The sequence below is a fragment of the Triturus cristatus genome, chromosome 9, assembly GCF_964204655.1.
Source record: "Triturus cristatus chromosome 9, aTriCri1.1, whole genome shotgun sequence".
NCBI lineage: Eukaryota > Metazoa > Chordata > Amphibia > Caudata > Salamandridae > Triturus > Triturus cristatus.
In genome coordinates this window covers 485,215,692-485,233,435 of record NC_140592.1, presented here as the reverse complement: position 1 = coordinate 485,233,435, position 17,744 = coordinate 485,215,692, and the positions used below count along the sequence as shown (strand labels likewise).

At 50.0% G+C, this 17,744-nt stretch overlaps 1 protein-coding gene across 1 annotated transcript in view; it reads right to left on the bottom strand.

The window, feature by feature from the left end:
- BBS1 (Bardet-Biedl syndrome 1) overlaps window positions 1–17,744 on the bottom strand; it is an 843,521-nt gene that overhangs the window by 699,005 nt on the left and 126,772 nt on the right. Inside the window, exon 7 of the mRNA XM_085625445.1 lies at window positions 13,483–13,555. Coding sequence (XP_085481571.1) covers window positions 13,483–13,555 — 73 coding nt within the window. The remainder of the gene's footprint in view (window positions 1–13,482; window positions 13,556–17,744) is intronic.

The following is a 17,744-nucleotide window of genomic DNA, read 5'->3' as shown; positions in this document are numbered from 1 at the left end:
TATGCCTACATTTTACCGGGCAGTGCTCTCTGGCACTAAACAAACTTTAGCTAAGTTAACTGAGGAGTACCTACCATTTAAAATCAGCTGCCAATAAATCACACATTACATTAACACAGGATTTAGGAATGCTGTCACCTAGAGTTTTAGACAGATTGACAACACCATATTCATGTACTTAATTATTATATAGTGTTATATAAAACAGCCGATGCGAATGGCGGCTCCTCAGCCCTCGCCGCAAAATCCGTCAAACATGCTGCAAAAACTGAGTGATCGACCCGGAGTCTAGGTTGGGAGTGAGCCTGCACCCCTGAGGCTTAATTGGCGGCATAACGGAGAACCGAGGGGCTTGAAAATCGACGGAACACCCAGAAGTGAGGCAGACGGAGAAAGGAGGATGGCAGCGGCGCTGTGCTCGATTGACTGAGCCGCGGAGCCGCGGCGCGGATGGCAGTGCCCGAGAGACCCAGAGTGTTAGCACGGAGTGACCGCCAACATCCACTCCAAAGGGAAAACTGCAACAGAGGAGAGCGAATTGGTCCCAGCGGAGAACGCAGCGGGAGAGGCGGTGAGTGCGGGGCGGGAGTGCGGCGAGAGGAGACCCGGCTGGCCAGTGCAACATCGAGGCCCCGGCAGGAACCTGGAGTGAGGCCTCCCCGAGGAATTTGCACCCCCCCCCCCTTCTCTCCACGCCCACGATGGCACAACGGGGCTCAAAACAGATAGTAAGGGCACAATAAAGCAGACACAGGAGAGAAATCGGCAGGGGCCCCCAGTGTGAAAGGAGCAGTACCACCCTTACAGTGACGCTAAACACACAACTGCAACGTGGCGTGGGAGGCCCTTGTGAGAGCGCAGCGGCCAGTGGAGTGGAGGAGAAAGAGGGAGACACTCTGGGAACCCCGGTAAAGGAGGGGGCCAAATAGATACCTTGCGATAGAAACAGTGGAAGTTACGGCCCAGACCTGCGCAAAGGGGGGGCACAGAGCCAAAGCTACCAGAGTTACACCAGTAGACTCTATACACTGTCAAGTTCCAAAAACTCGTAAGGGGCCACCCCCTGGGAAACCCGACAGGCTGCCGAGGGAACGATTTCCACCGGGCAGGCGGCGGAGACTACCAGGGTAGGTCACAGGCAGTGGAAGAGATCCCCAGCGAAAATGGCGAGTGGAAGGGGACCCAAAGCCTCAAGCCCAAAATAAGCTTGCTAAATATGCTTGGAGCAAGGCGGGAGAGGAGCGGGAGACAGTGCAGCCAGAATCAATGGACGGGAAAAGTGGCCCGTGGCCCTTCCCCACACTCCACGACATCATGGAGGCCATCTCGGGAGTGCGCACATCCTTGGACTCAGTGAATGTGGAAGTATCCTTACTCCGGGCAGATTTTCGCAAAATGGACGATAAAGTTAAAAGTCTGGGGGACATGTCGGCCGCGCTGCAGGCGGACACATCTCAGCTTCAACAGCAAGTCAGTGCACTGCAACTCAACAAGCCTTGATGGCTAAACAGCTGGATGACTATGAAGGGAGTGTTTGTTCACATTTTGGGGGTTCCGGAACGCGCAGAAGGGCCTGCAGCGGACCTTTACGTTGAAGAGCTGATCACAAAACATCTCCAACCAAAGAGACTGTCTGGCTACTTCTCCATTGAAAAGGCACATCGGGTGCCGGGGGGTCGTCCCAAGCCAGGGGCCCCTCCGCGCCCACTCATTGCGCAGGTCTTCAACTTCAGAGATAGGGGCACAATCCTGCAAACAGGCAGAACAAATCCACCGCTGAAGATAGACAACAGTGTGGTCGCCTTCTTCCCAGATTATACAGCGAAGGGCCAGGTTCAAAGGCGTAGTTTTATAGGGGTCAAAAAAGAGCTAAGGCAGCGAGAAGTGAAATACGGAATGTTATTTCCTGCAAAACTACGGGTTGAATCGGAGGGGAAGACTTGGTTCTTCTCCACACCAGAGGACGCCGGGGATTGGATGGAAGGGTGGAGAAGAGTCGAGGGCCCGTGAAGGGTTCGTAACGGAGGACCCCGTCCACCCAGCCACGCACGAGGACAAGACCGGGAAGTAGACACATTCTCGGCCGAGAAGGGAGAGAAGACACGCAGTAGAATAGAATGAGCCTCGGCGAGGGAAGAACTGGTACCGATCACTGACTAATGGTGGAAAGAGACAGTGACAATGAGCGGCACCTAGGCTGAGACAGGGCAGGGGTAGAAAACAGGCATTGAACGTTATATTGTACAACACGATCACGATGCAAGGCGAGGGAGACAGGGCGGCCAGCCAACACCCACGAGCGTATTGGGGGGTGCAAGAGGCACTCTGGCTAGTTTGTGAATGGGTAGTTTGCAGGGGGGCAGGGAGGGGGAGGAGGGGCAGTTAAGGGGAGGGGGGTGGGGATGTTTGTGTTGTTGTTGTTTGAGATCACGAGCCAAAGGTAAATTGAGAGCATATTTCGCGTTTAACCGAGACAGTCGCAATTCAGTGCAGAAGGTCGCCACAGGGATTGAACGTCATGGACACATCAGGGTAGACAAAGAGGAACGTGGGGACATTTTGCCCCAAACTATTGAAATTCCACATCTGGAGACAATGATAAATGTAGGGTCGCACCCAGGGACAGTGGATGGCAGGGGCTAAATGGTCATGTATCTGTCAGTGATGACATGGAACGTGAATGGCATGGGGGACAAAATCAAGAGGGGGATAGTGCAGCAATACCTTAAAAGACAAGCCCCAGACCTGGTATTACTCCAGGAGACACATATGGTGGGCAGTAAATGCAAAGCCCTCACGAGATGGGGATATAAACTGTTGGTGCATGCGGACTTCACGTCGGGTTCCAGGTTAACAGGTATCCTGGTCAAAAAGAGTGTGGCACTCAGAGTGAGGCGAACTTGGGCAGAACAGCGGGGCAGATTTGCAGTAGCGGAGGTGCAGTGGGAGGGAAAGATACTAAATGTGGTCTCAGTGTACCTCCCTCCAGCAATGAGAAAGGAAGCGCTTGCGGATCTGGGGAGGATACCAACAGACCTTCCTATAGGCACGCTAATTATGGGGGGAGACTTTAACATGACGATGGATGACAGCAGGGATAGACTTCCACCCAGACACCTGACACGACCGCATACACACATGGAAGAGTTCGCCGGGGCCTTAGGCCTAGTTGACATTTGGCGTGCACTCCAGCCAGACGGTGTCCAGTATACCTACTACTCTAACGCCCACAGAAGCTCTTCCCGAATTGATTATTTCCTTACACAATCAGGGTCCCTCGGCCAGTTTCAAAACCCTCGGGCACTCCCAAGGGGCATTTCAGATCACTCCCCAGTGATAGTGGAATTTACACCTTTTGAGCGTCAACCACTCACTACACTGCTTATTAGTCCTTGGATGCTGAAGATCCCAGACATTAAAGAAGATCTAGTCGAACACACCTAGAATTACTTTACAGAAAATGTCGACTCCGTAGTCTCAGCGCAAACGAGGTGGGAGGCATTCAAAGCAGTGATAAAAGGGCAAGCCCTAGCTCTCAGAGTAGGGTATACTAAACAACGGCATCACCATATTGTTCAGGTTGAAAGTGACCTCCAGAGACTGGAAGACTAACGCAATATGGCCCCCTCAGAAGACACTAGACACTGCCTGAGGCTCAAGCAGGAGGAATATAGGATCCTAGCTAGGGAAAAAATACAGGCCAAACTCCTCCAGACCACACATCGACTGTAGGAACTAGGGGACAGAGCTGGGAAATTATTGGCGTGGCTGGAGAAGAGGGAGCAGGGGGAGCAATGGGTAGCCCAGTAGACTCTTGGGGATGGGTCATACGTCACGCACCCACGGGATATAGCCACCGCCTTCGCGAATCGCCTAGAAGAACAAGTTACTAACCTTCGGTAACGATGTATCTGTAAGAAACATTAGTTAGTTAGATTCCTCACCTTAGAATATCCCCAGGCGTCAGACTGGATCCGGAAGATTTTTCGTCAGCAATACCCCTTGCGCGTCGCTAGGCGTCGTCTGCGGCTCCGCGTCCGTCGTCGGCGTCGTGCGCCGGGATGACGTCGTCGGAGTACTTAGACGCCGCCCTCGCGCGCTGACGTCAGTTCTTGTACATAGCCTTCCGCGCCAGGAACGCAGAGCCATGCAAAGACCGACACTGGTGCCAAAAATAAAATCTAGGGGCCTGAAAGGACAACCTTAACCCTAGATGTCAGTTCGCAGAACGGGGAGGATGGGAGGGTCGGTGAGGAATCTAACTAACTAATGTTTCTTACAGATACATCGTTACCGAAGGTTAGTAACTTGTTCATCTGAAAGAAACACGTTAGTTAGATTCCTCACCTTAGAATAGATACCCAAGCAATACCATCCCCGGTGGTGGGTCTGCGAACCAAGATCACACCAGAAAGTCCTGGAGGACAGAACGGCCAAAGAAGCCATCCCTCCGGACTTGGCTGTCAAGGCAATAATGCCTGGCAAACGTGTGTAGAGAAGCCCACGTCGCCGCCTGACAGATGTCCTGCAAAGGGACTCCCCGTCCCAAGGCAGTAGTAGCCGCCGTGGCCCGAGTAGAATGGGCGCGCAGCCCAACAGGAGGGTCCTTTTTAGCCAAGGAATAGCAGATTTTTATACACAAAACGACCCACCGAGAGATGGTTCGTTTGTGCACAGCTTTCCCCTTCTTAGCGCCCACGTACCCAACAAAAAGCTGGTCGTCCACCCGGAACTGTTTTGTGCGGTCCAGATAGAAGGAGAGCGCACGTTTTGGGTCCAGACGGTGGAGCCTCTCTTCCTCTTTGGAAGGATGCGGAGGCGGAAAGAAGGTGGGCAAGGTGACAGACTGCCCAAGGTGAAATGGAGTCACCACTTTAGGAAGAAAAGAGGGACGAGGCCGAAGGACAACCTTGTCCGGATGAACAGACAGAAAAGGAGGCTTTGAAGATAAAGCCTGGAGCTCACTCACCCGTCTAGCCGAGGTGATGGCTACCAGAAAAGCAGTCTTTAGAGTTAGAAGACGAAGAGGGCAATTGTGAAGAGGCTCGAAGGGAGCGCACATCAGGAATGTCAAAACCAGATTCAAGTCCCACTGAGGCATTACAAAAGGGACAGGAGGGAACGTGTGTGTAATGCCTTTGAGAAAGCGTGTAACCACAGGGGACTTGAAAAGAGAAGGCTGATCAGGAAGCCGCAAGAAGGCGGAGATGGCAGCAAGATAACCTTTCAGGGTGCCCAGGGCAGAGCCCTGCCGGGCCAGAGAAAGAAGGAAGAGGAGAACCTCAGAAAGAGGGGCGGAAAGGGGATCCACAGCCTTTGCTGTGCACCATGCCACAAATTTGTTCCACCGGCAGGCGTATACCGACTTTGTGGAGGGACGCCTGGCTGCCAGAATGATATCACAGACTTCAGGAGGCAAGTCAAATGGCATCAACTGCCGCCGCTCAATCTCCACGCATGGAGGTGGAGGCTGGACAGGTTCGGGTGGAGGACCGTCCCCTGCTGCTGCGACAGAAGATCCTCCCGAAGGGGCAGACGTATCGGGGGATCGGTCAACAGACTGAGTAGCTCGGGATACCAGTATCTTCGTGCCCAATCCGGAGCCACCAAGATGACTTGGGCCCGGTCGCGCCTGATCTTCTTCAGCACTCTGGGCAGAAGTGGTATAGGCGGAAAGGCGTACAACAGACCGCAACTCCACTCGTGACGAAAAGCGTCGCCGAGCGAGTGCCGCCTTGGAAATTCCAACGCGCAGAACTGCTGACATTGCGCGTTCTCGTCGGTGGCGAATAGATCTAACCAAGGCTCTCCCCACTGCTGAAAGAGGCCTTGCACCACTTCGGAGTTCAGACGCCATTCGTGATCCATCATGCACCGGCGGCTGAGTTCGTCTGCTCTGGCGTTCAGAGAGCCCGCCAGATGTTGAACCACCAGGGTGACGCCCTGGTGTTCCAGCCATGTCCAGAGGCGCAGAGCCTCCTGACAAAGGGTCCACGACCCCACCCCGCCCTGTTTGTTGCAGTACCACATGGCGGTGGTGTTGTCCGTGAACACCTGCACGACACTTCCCCTGACAGAGGGAAGGAAGGCTTTCAGTGCAAGCCGGATCGCTCTCAACTCCAACAGGTTGATGTGGAGACGAGACTCCGCCGGAGACCAGAGGCCTCTGATCTCCGCCTCTCCCATATGGCCACCCCAACCCAGGAGGGACGCATCCGTCACTACGACATGCTCCGGTTGGGGAAGGGAGAGGCTCTTGCCCTTGACCCACTCGCGGTCCGTGAGCCACCACTGCAACTGCTGTGCAGTGCCCTCCGAGATCAAGACATGGTCGGACAGGTTGCCGTGATGCTGGGCCCACTGAAACTTCAGGTCCCACTGCAGAGCCCGCATGCGCCGCCTGGCGTGATGCACTAGTAGGATGCAGGAGGCCATCAGCCCCAGAAGCCGCAACACTAGCCTGACCGAAACCCGGGATAGAGGCCGAAAGATGGGAATCAGGGCCTGTATATCCCGGACCCGCTGTTCCGGTGGATGGACCCGGAACTGCGCCGAATCGAGAACCGCTCCGATGAAGAGGAGCTTCTGAGAGGGACTCAAGTGTGACTTCGGCACGTTGATGGAAAACCCCAGCAAATGCAGGAGATCCGCCGTAGTCTGGAGGTGGGAGACGACTGCCTGGGGCGAGCCCGCCTTCAACAACCAGTCGTCGAGATAGGGGAAGACTGGGACCCCTGATCTGCGCAGATGAGCTGCGACCACCGCCATCACTTTCGTGAACACCCGAGGGGCACTGGTGAGGCCGAAGGGGAGCACGGTAAACTGAAAGTGCTCTTGGCCCACCGTGAACCGCAGGTAACGCCGGTGGGCCGGCAGGACGGGGATATGGAAATATGCGTCCTGCAAGTCCAACGCTACCATCCAGTCTCCAGGGTCTAGGGCAGCTAAAACCTGAGCCAACGTTAGCATCTTGAACCTTTCCTTTCGGAGGAAGGCATTGACGTTCCGGAGGTCCAAGATAGGGCGCAGGCCCCCCTTGCCCTTCTTGGGAACCAGAAAGTAGTGGGAATAACAACCACGACCTACTTCTGGACTCGGAACGCGCTCGACGGCCCCCTTGGCCAAGAGAGCCGAAACTTCCTCGCGGAGAAGATCCAAATGATCCCCCGAGATACGGTGGTGCTGTGGTGGCATGGCTGGAGGGGTCGTCTCGAAGGGGAGGGAGTAGCCCCTTCGGACGATTTGCAGCACCCACCTGTCCGATGTTATGGACCGCCAGTGGAGCAGGTGATGGCGAACTCTGCCGCCCACTGGCGTGGTATGGGCCTGAAAGCTCGGACTAGGAAGGCTTTGAGGCGGATGCTGCCGGGGTGGATGTGGGCTGACCACGTCGGCCTCCATTTCCGCCACGGCGGAAGCCACGTCCGCGACCGCGCGCAGGTTGGTTCTGCGGCTGGTGGCTCTGCGGACGTGAGGAGGCGCCCCTTCCTTGGCCACGAAAGGGGCGAAAAGCGGAGGTGTGCGCCCGCGGAGCCGAGAGGCCCAAGGACTTGGCCGTAGCCCGGGAGTCCTTAAAGCGGTTCAGCGCACTGTCCGCCTTCTCACCAAACAGGCGAGTGCCATCAAAGGGCATGTCCATGAGGGTGTTCTGGACATCCCCGGAAAATGACGTGGACCGCATCCAGGCGTGGCGGCGGAGCGCCACCGTGGTGGAAATCGCCCGACCTAGCGAGTCCGTGGTGTCAAGCCCACATCTTATGGCGTGCCGTGCTGCATCCCTCCCATCGGCCAGAGCCTGGGAAAGACGTGGCCGGACCTCCTCCGGACACAGGGGCAGCACGTCCTCCACCGTATCCCACAGGGAATGGGAATAACGGTCCAAGAGACAGGCGGTATTTAAGGACCGCAGGCCCAAACTAAGGGACGAGAACAGTTTCTTGCCAAACTGCTCGAGTCTCTTGGAATCCCGGTCCGGCGGAGCGGTCGGGAAGGAGGATTGGGAAGTAGAGGCCTGGATAACCAGACTCTCGGGGGTGGGGTGTTGGGACAGGAAGCTGGGGTCGCCCGGAGCAGGGCGGTGGCGCCTGGCAACGTTCCTATCCACAGGAGGAACTGTGGAGGGCTTGGACCAGGTGCCCTGCAGAACGTCAGTGAGGGCCTCGTTAAACGGCAGCAGAGGCTCAGTGGAGCTTGCTGAGGTTTGAAGCACCTCAGTGAGGATGTTGGTCCTCACAGCCACGGCAGGCAACTCGAGCCCAAGGGCCTCAGCCGCCTTGCGCAGCACCACAGAAAATGCTGCACCCTCCTCCGAAGCCACGGTCGGAGGAGAAGTGAATCCAGCGTCTGGCGAGGTGTCCAGCCCGCTGGCCTCCCCCAGTTCATCTGCCCAGTCCTGAGAAAGCTGTGACTGAACAGCCAGAGGGTCCTCGAACCCCTCCCAGTCGCCCCCTTCTTCCGATTCCTGATAAACAGGAGGAATGATCGGAACCGGACTGTAGAGATGGTAGGTCTCTAGCGGCGTCGGATGCGGCGTCGGCGGACGCCGTGCCGGCGTCGGGTCCGGATGAGGGCTAAACTGGGGCGTCGGCGTCACAGGCGTCGGCGTCGGCGGCGCCGGTGACGGCGTCGGTGGTTCAGGCGTCGGCGCCGGTGGAGGAGTGACAAGGTCAACCGGCGTCGACTGGGGCCCAGGCATGGGCCCCGCGGGGACCTGCGGCGTCGAGACCGGAGTCGTCGACGGCGCCGGGGCCGGAGCCGCCGGCACGCGAGGTCGCCCAGTCGAGCCCGCGGGGCCCGAAGGCGCGCCAGCGGGCGTCGACGGCGGGGCCAGGCTCCTCATGGCCGAGAGGAAGGCGCTGATCTCCGCCGGCGCCGCGTCAGCCCCAGGGACCGGAAGGTATGGGGGCGGACGCGGCACCTGCGGCTCCGCCGGAGCCGCGGGGGTGGAACCACTTGGACCCTCGGCCGAGTCGCGCGACCGGCGAGGGGAGTCCGAAGAGCGATGTCGCCTCTTGGACTTCTTTGAGTGCTTGGACTTACCCGACGACTTGGAGCCCGACGATCGATGGTGGCGTCGGCTAGGGCTCCGCGAGCGATCCTTGGACCTCCTCCTGGACCGGGATCGCGCACGACGCGGAGCCGAGTGGCGAAGCTCGAGAAGCTTGCGGGACCGCTCCCGCCTAGCCTTCGAAGTCAGGGCCTGGCAGTCGGTGCACGACTCCGCGTCGTGGTCGAGGCCTAAGCAATAGAGGCACCGGCGGTGGTGATCGGTCACCGACATCAGTCGATGACAGTCTTCACAAGCCTTGAACCCAGGCATCCTACCGGCACCAGATGTCGACAGACAGGGATCAAAAATGATCAAAAAGAGTTAGTCAAAAAAGACTAAAAGGGGTAGCTCTCCCGGATCTGCGCTTACTGGCGCGGAAAAAAGAAGAACTGACGTCAGCGCGCGAGGGCGGCGTCTAAGTACTCCGACGACGTCATCCCGGCGCACGACGCCGACGACGGACGCGGAGCCGCAGACGACGCCTAGCGACGCGCAAGGGGTATTGCTGACGAAAAATCTTCCGGATCCAGTCTGACGCCTGGGGATATTCTAAGGTGAGGAATCTAACTAACGTGTTTCTTTCAGATCAAGTTTACACCCCATCCACTTCATACACTTCGGAGGACTCCCGCCAACTCCTTGAGGACAGTGACGTACCGGTACTGTCGGCCGAAGACAGAGAGGCATTGGAGGGAGATTTGACTGATGTGGAGATTCAACAGGCAATGAGCAATATACAATCAGGCAAAGCGATGGGCCCCAACGGGATCCCCATAGAATTTTTTCAAGTAGTGGCCACGCAGGTGACACGTCATTTGCGGGCAATGTTTGAAGAAAGTTATGAGAAGGGTCTCCTGCCGGAAGACCAACGACTAGCATCCATTGTAGTACTTAGGAAGCCGGGTAAGCCTGCTGATGCATGTGGCTCCTACCGCCCAATCTCCCTAATCAATGCGGAAGCAAAGATGTTAGCTAAAGTCCTAGCCCTACGCCTAATAGCGGTAATTTCTTCGCTGGTCCACCCGGATCAGTCAGGCTTCATGCCCGGGAGGAACACAGCATTAAACATTAGACGCCTCCATAGCGTAATAGCTCGTCGTGAGTTTCTTGAAGAAGACGCAGTGATCCTCTCCCTGGACGCCTCAATGGGGTTTGATTCCATTGAATGACCCTACTTATTTGAAGTCTTGAGGCGTATGGGCTTCGCTCCTAAATTCATGGGTTGGGTGAGATTACTGTATACAGATATTAGGGGACAGGTCCGAGTCAATAACTATACATCCAGACCCTTCCCACTAAAAAGGGGAACCAGGCAAGGTTGCCCTCTCTCCCACCTGCTATTCGACCTGATGCTGGAGCCGCTCGCGGCCTGGGTTAGGCGAGATGTTATGGTGAAGGGTTTGGAATGGGCGGAGGGGCATGACGATAGAATATATCATTATATGCAGATGATATACTGCTCTACCTGGCATCACCCTATAAATCCCTTCATGGGGTTTTGAATATTTTCACGAACTTCGGGAAATACTCAGGATATGCCATCAATTGGAGCAAATCAGGTTTGTTCATCCTGAAGGGTCAGGCTCCCCGATTACCATCGGGCTGCACGGTAGAGATCACCACGGAAGGCTACTGATATTTGGGGATCTTTGTGACTCCGGACCCACGACTTTTCTACGACCGGAATCTTGCGGTCCCTTTAACCCGGCTACGGGCAGACGTTAAACACTGGCACTCCCTACCTCTATCCCTGGTGGGGCGGGCAGCCCTTTTTAAGATGCTGGCCCTTCCCCGGTTCTTGTACATCATTCAAAACTGCCCCCACAGGGTCCCAGACGCATATTTTGCCGGGGTGGAGAGCAAAATATTAACACTATTATGGGATGGTGGTTCCCCTCGAATAGCAATGCACAAGCTGACTGAAGGATGGTACGATGGGGGCACTGCCCTCCCAGATCTCCGTCTTTACTACTGGGCAACGCAGCTGGTGGTGGTGAATCACTGGATCTACAGATCCCCGATGGATCCGGCATACATGCTTGATAGATATCAGATGGGAAGGGCGGGATATCTGGAGGCACTATATTCTAAGGCTCGAAGGGGCCGTTACATTGGCCCCACAGCCCACACGGTGATGACATGGCACCTGGCGAACGCCCGCCTAGGATGGGCAAAGACCCTCACCAAGGCCACGCCCTTGTGGTGTACCCAGAGACTGGGGCTTCTTGGCAGTCACCCCGGGTTCGATAAGTGGGACATGATAGGAATCTCAACAATAGGAGACATGGTACAAAAGGGGGCACTTCTCAAATTCAGGACCTACAGAGGACGTATGATATGGCCCAATAGGAGGTGTTCAGATATCGGCAAATTAGGCACGCCCTCACCACAGCTATCCCTGACATGACGGAAGTCCCAGACTCGTCCCCTTTAGAAGACAGGCTTCTTGAGGGTCCACTGCTTACAAAGGCCATATCACTCACATATAAAAAACTCTGTAATAACCTACCTGATAATTTTCACAAACTTCGGGAGAAATGGCAGCTGGACTTAGGGTCAATAGATGAAGATGACTGGCAGGCGGCATTGATGTCCCCTCGCGAGGCAGCCATAACATTGCGGCATAGACTTATCCAACTAAAAATCTTACATAGATCTTACCTCACGGGTACAACCCTTGCAAAGATCGGCTCCAGGCCTAATGCAATATGCATTAGAGGGTGCCAACAAGAAGCATCTTTTTACCATATGATATGGGAATGCCCAGGTGTGAGTCCTCTTTGGGAGGGGGCCACGGAGAGCATCCTAGAAGCCCTGGGAAAAAGACCACACCCTTACACCTCGGCTGGGTCTCCTAAACATATGAGAGCCGACTGACATTACAGAAAATGAACAACAATTTATGACACTGGGTTACACATTGGGCGAGGGAGATAGCGAGGAAATGGGGAGTGGCAGACAGACCCTCGCTCCGGACGTGGACCAGGGAATATGACAAGTGTATGATCGCAGAAAAAGGGGTGTTCAAGGTAAGAGTGTGCCCCAAAAAATGGGACAAAAAGTGGGGCAAATGGAATGCCTATCAAGGGGATTTGTATGTGTCTCCAACAACAGAACTGGAATTGCAACGCACAAAACGAAAAAGGCAAGTTACACCCTGATCGCGCTGTATGTATTAAATGAAGGACGGATATGAATGATGAAATATGCCACTTTTCTCTTGATCATGCACGTGATTTGGTATTGTTCAAACTCAATAAAAAGATTTAAAAAAAATAAATAAATAGTCTTATATAATGCTCTTACACCACAGAGTAATAGGGCGCTTAACAAAAAACTTACTTTCACAGTTCCATTATACAAAAGTGGCAATCATAGTAACAGAAACATTTTTTTACATCATTTATAGATTTTGGAAGCTACTGATTCAAAGACCAGAAGAAAAGGTTGATTTTCTAGTCTGGTGCACCTGCCAAAATTCTATTCCTGGCAGCTAGCTAATCTAGAAATTACACATTAAACAGCTGTTTCAACTGGTTCCTAAGCACTCAATGGATTTGTTTTGAGAGAGTAGCTCAAGAAATTAGCAGACGTTTTGGGTAGTATGAAGTGTGAGACCAAAAGAGAGATTTAACAGTTTCCGAAAATCAAAAATGAGGAGTAAAGTTCTAAAGACGTAGAAATCTGTTTTCAGGAGAAATGCATAAGGAAATTGTCTGCCATCCAGTTTTGGTGTTTTTCAAGGCAGGTGTCTAATACCTTGCACATGCTGAACCCAAATACCTCAAATACCTAATAGATAAAATCAAGCTGATAACTAGGACGTGACTCACGTTATTCAGACATCTAAGATATCTATATCTGTAATTCACATCCTTTTTTTCAATCTTGACCACTGACTGGAAACACACTTACAACTCAGTTACCCATTGGTGATTAAAAGATGTCCAATGAAGAGCCCTCTCGTGGAGCCTGCTGGGCACATTGCAGTGTCAGCCAGACGAGGAGCAAGCCCAGTGATGAAGCATGCCACCTTCGGATGTGTGCGGGCACTTGCCGTTATGAGTGCATGCTCCCAGTGACTTCATAGAGACCCCAGTGAGAGTATCCTTTAGTTAGTGCGTAACAGTATACCCCCTATTTTCACTGTTTTAGATTATAGGACATTCTATACGGGAATGGCATTCTCCTTCCCATCCCAAATATAGATGACCACATATTACAGCACGATTGAAATATTGACAATTAGTTATATTCGAAAAGTTGGAAAAAATGACAACTATTCAGCACATTAAAAAAAAAAAAGCAGACTGCACCTCATTTACAAGAGTTTACACCTGTGATGTTCCTCTATAATTAAATGCCAAGAGTTTGCTGCTATTGATAACTGGCATCTTCCAACACTAGACATACGGAGACCTGGCATCACTTACCTGTCGCTTGATGGGCAGATGTTTGTGCAGGTTAACAAAACTCTCCATCTCCGGCAGGTCCAACATGAGGAATCTGAAGCATGAGAGAGAGTTATAGGAAAAAAAAAGTATGTGAGAGCTACATTTAGAGAAAGGCCTGTGTGGAAGAGAAACAGATGGTATTTAATTATACTGTAGAAGAGAAATACCACTAAAACATCCTCAACTTCATGGATGTATCTAATCCAATCCTAAAATTGGAAGTATTCCTATAAAACAACAAATATGTAATATTTCTACATGTTATTTTAATTCACATTCTTCGCTGTCTGCATTGGCATTCATCAGGCAAATTAAGAACTTAAAGAATAAAGGTATCAGCCACATTAGAGTTATATTTACTTACTATTGTCTACGCCCAGTAATTTATGCTCATTATAATCTTCAGATGTTGCCTTGTTTATCAACATACATTATAGATTGAATATATTACCCATACCAATATTAACTCCCTTCGATCAGGTCACCCCAACCAGAGCCTTCCTTTATGCATTATTCTGTTACTGAATCTCCCCACTTCTATAAACCTACTCACCACAAACAAAGGAACTTCTAGAAACTGCTCAAACTACAATCAAGAAACAACCACAAATATTTTTACAGAATCAGATTCCTTTCTCTACACGGAAACAATATATAAATAAGACAGACTACATTAACAAGTAAAACTCATTTGTTAGTTGAAACCCAATTAAAAACAGGCATATTGAAACCAGCAAAGCGTGCTCAATACCCACAATTCCAGAATAATAAAAATTTACTAAGAAAGAAAATGCACCTATCAACACAAAGTACTCTAGATCATAACAAACACAAACCACTACAAACTCACTACCAGTACACATCCACCCAACAAATCACCCAGGCAAAAATAAAAAAACGTTCTGCTAATTCAAGGACTGCGAAAAACAATAATCAAGAAACCACAATCTCACCATACACTCAAACCAATGTATCCATAGTCAAAATATCGACAAACTAACCAAGGTACAAATGCTAAAAATACAGAACAATGACCCAGAAAAGAACCCAGATATTCTGAAAAACCCATTTACAGTTAGGAAAACCCATCACCCAAACATAAAGACACAAAAACAAACAGTAGTGAAAAAACACTAAACCATCGACAAACCTATCCACACAGATACAATCATATTTAAAAGTCAAATAAGTAAACCTTTCACAGTAGAAACATTTGTAGATACAAAATTTGAGCCAACATGCTTTCATAAGTACAATCAGAAACACAAAACCAGAGAGGAATATCACATCCATTAAACACATATTCTACAGCCAAAAAAACACCTTCATACAGTAATTAGCCAGCATATTTAATATCTGCTCTGTTGGATGAAAAGTTAAACATTTTATTATTTTTTTTAATTTACAATTTCCTACCTTTAAATCACTAAACAAGCCAATATTATTCTGACAAACACTGCTATCTGTAGCTCTGCTTTTGGAGACCTACGCCATATTTTTTGCAAATGTAATTAATGCACATCTTAAGAAGAGTACAGGGAGGTCAATGGTATATTATATAGTGTTATAGTTAGCTGGCCATTTCACTCGTACAAAACCATAGAAATTCCTCCATTATAGTTAGTTCTGCTAACTATAACTCGCGCATCCGCAAAGCACTGCTGATGATGTCACATATTGCATCATTCATGACATGGTCAGTGACATCTCAAATGACATCACTAATGCCATCACTAATGACATCACTGATGACATCATCCAGTGAATGTGGTTTAGTTTGAAATTTAAATATGTATTATATATATATACCAATCTGTATTGAAGATTGAGTGGATATATAACTGTCTGGATGGAGGATTTAGTAGCTGTCTGACTGTCTGTTTAAGTGAGTAATTAAAAGTGTCTCACTCAATACATGGATTAGTAACTAAACTATGTGAATGTGTGCATCACTGTCTCTGTTGTTGTATAACATGCTGCATCAGTTGGTCACTAACTACGTGAGTGTGTATATTAGTTATTGATTAGTTGGGTGAGTATTTGTATGGGACACGGAGTTTGTATGTGGTTGGATGGGGTGTGTGTAACTATGCATAGAAGTGTGAATGGTTGATTGACTAGGTGTATAGGTTTAAGAGTGCATGTGGAAACAGTTGTTTGGGTGACTGAGTGTATTTGTGTGTTGGTGAGCGAATATATGTTTTAGTTGTACATCTTCAACAAAGTAAAAAAATAAAAGGCATTGTATGTGAGAGTTGGTGTATATAAATAAGTATGTGTAAGAGTCAGTGATTGTGAGAGTAACTATATGAATGAGTGTATAATCGTAATGGTGATTTTTTAACATATTAACTATGAGTTACTATGTGTTTGAATAAATGAGGTGTTGTTGGATAATTGTGTAAGTGAGTAAATGTAAGTGTGATTAATTTTTTTCATGAGTGAGTAGGATGACTGCATAACCGACTAAGATGACTGCTGATGTGTCAATGTCTATATATGTGTATAAGTGGTTTGATAGTGTTCTATTAATTAGTGACTGCATGTATAAATGATTCTGTTGTTGAATGGGGAGTTGTGTGTGTAGACTTAGGAATCAGTGAGTGGGTATGTAGTAACTGGTATTGGTGTGTCAATGGTTTCAAATATGGGACTCTGTATTTTACAGTGAGTGATGAAAGGTTATACTAGTGTAAGATGAGGTGTATCAGATTGTCACATGGATGATGTCATCAGTGATTTCATTTGAGATGTCATCAGTGATGTCCGATGTCATCAGTGATGTCACTGACCATGTCATGAACGATGCAATATGTGATATCATCAGCAGTGCATTGCGGGCGCGCGAATTATAGTTAGCAGAACTAACTATAACGGAGGAATTTCTATGGTTTGGTACGAGTGAAATGGCCAGATAACTATAACACCCCTGAATCCTATGTTTTCTTCTGTGAATTTCTAAGGTTTTTTAAATGCGAATTTCTAACTATAACGTCTCTGAAACCTACGTTTTTTTTCTGTGAATTTCAAAGGTTTTTTAAATGCAAATTTTTAAGTGTGATAGCAGTTATACCTATTTTTTTGTACTGATTTTCTACAGTTTTTATTTATAATTATTTTATTCATTAAATAACATTATATATTTTTCTGAAAATTGCCCCAATTTTTTTAAAAAAAACATTCGAACTGAAATATTGATTAATTTTTTTGTTTTAATTTTTAATTTTTAGATTTATATTATTTTCTTTTTTTTAAAAAAAATCCATTTTTTTTTCGGAGTCGCGCACTCAAAGCGTACACATCACGGTGGGTGCGTGGATTCTAGCCGCCATTTTAGAAAAGTTGTGAAGGATCCACGTACGGTGTGCGACGGCTGCGTGTTTTTCAGTTACATCATATACATTTAATATTACGTGATGTGCACGATTGGTATGCGACCAGTCCCCGACTCCTGCTCCCACGCATTCGTGACACATGCACATTACGGTACGAGATGCTTGCGCGGTGGCGGGTCCCGCGTGACGTCATATACATGCTGGGGCGACTCCCGCAAAAAAAAATTATGTTCCAAAATGATATGTATGTGTCTTTAATATACATATTAGGGCAAGAGATTATCTAAGATATTCATAAAAATAATATATTTGTACTTCTAATAAACATATTATTTTTAAATATATATTCGCGAAGTCGGGTGCGTGCATCGTGAGCGCAGAGAACCAGGTCAGCAGAGCTGCTGTAGAGTCAGAGAAACCAGGTCAGCAGAGCCGTTGTAGAGCCAGAGAACCAGGTCAGCAGAGCTGCTCTAGAGGCCGAGAACCAAGTCAGCAGAGCTGCTCTAGAGCCATAGAACCAGGTCAGCAGAGCTGCTCTAGAGGCAGAGAACCGGGTCAGCAGAACTGCTTTAGAGCCAGAGAACCAGGTCAGCAGAGCTGCTCTAGAGCCAGAGAACCAGGTCAGCAGAGCTGCTTTAGTGAGTGAACCAGGTCAGCACAGCTGTTTTAGAGCCAGAGAACCAGGTCAGCAGAGCTGCTCTAGAGACAGAGAACCAGGTCAGCAGAGCGGCTTTAGAGCCATAGAACCAGGTCAGCAGAGCTGCTCTAGAGGCAGAGAACGAGGTCAGCAGAGCTGATTTAGAGGGGGAGAACCAGGTCAGCAGAGCTGCTTTAGAGCCAGAGAACCAGGTTAGCAGAGCCGTTGTAGAGCCAGAGAACCAGGTCAGCAGAGCTGCTCTAGTGCCT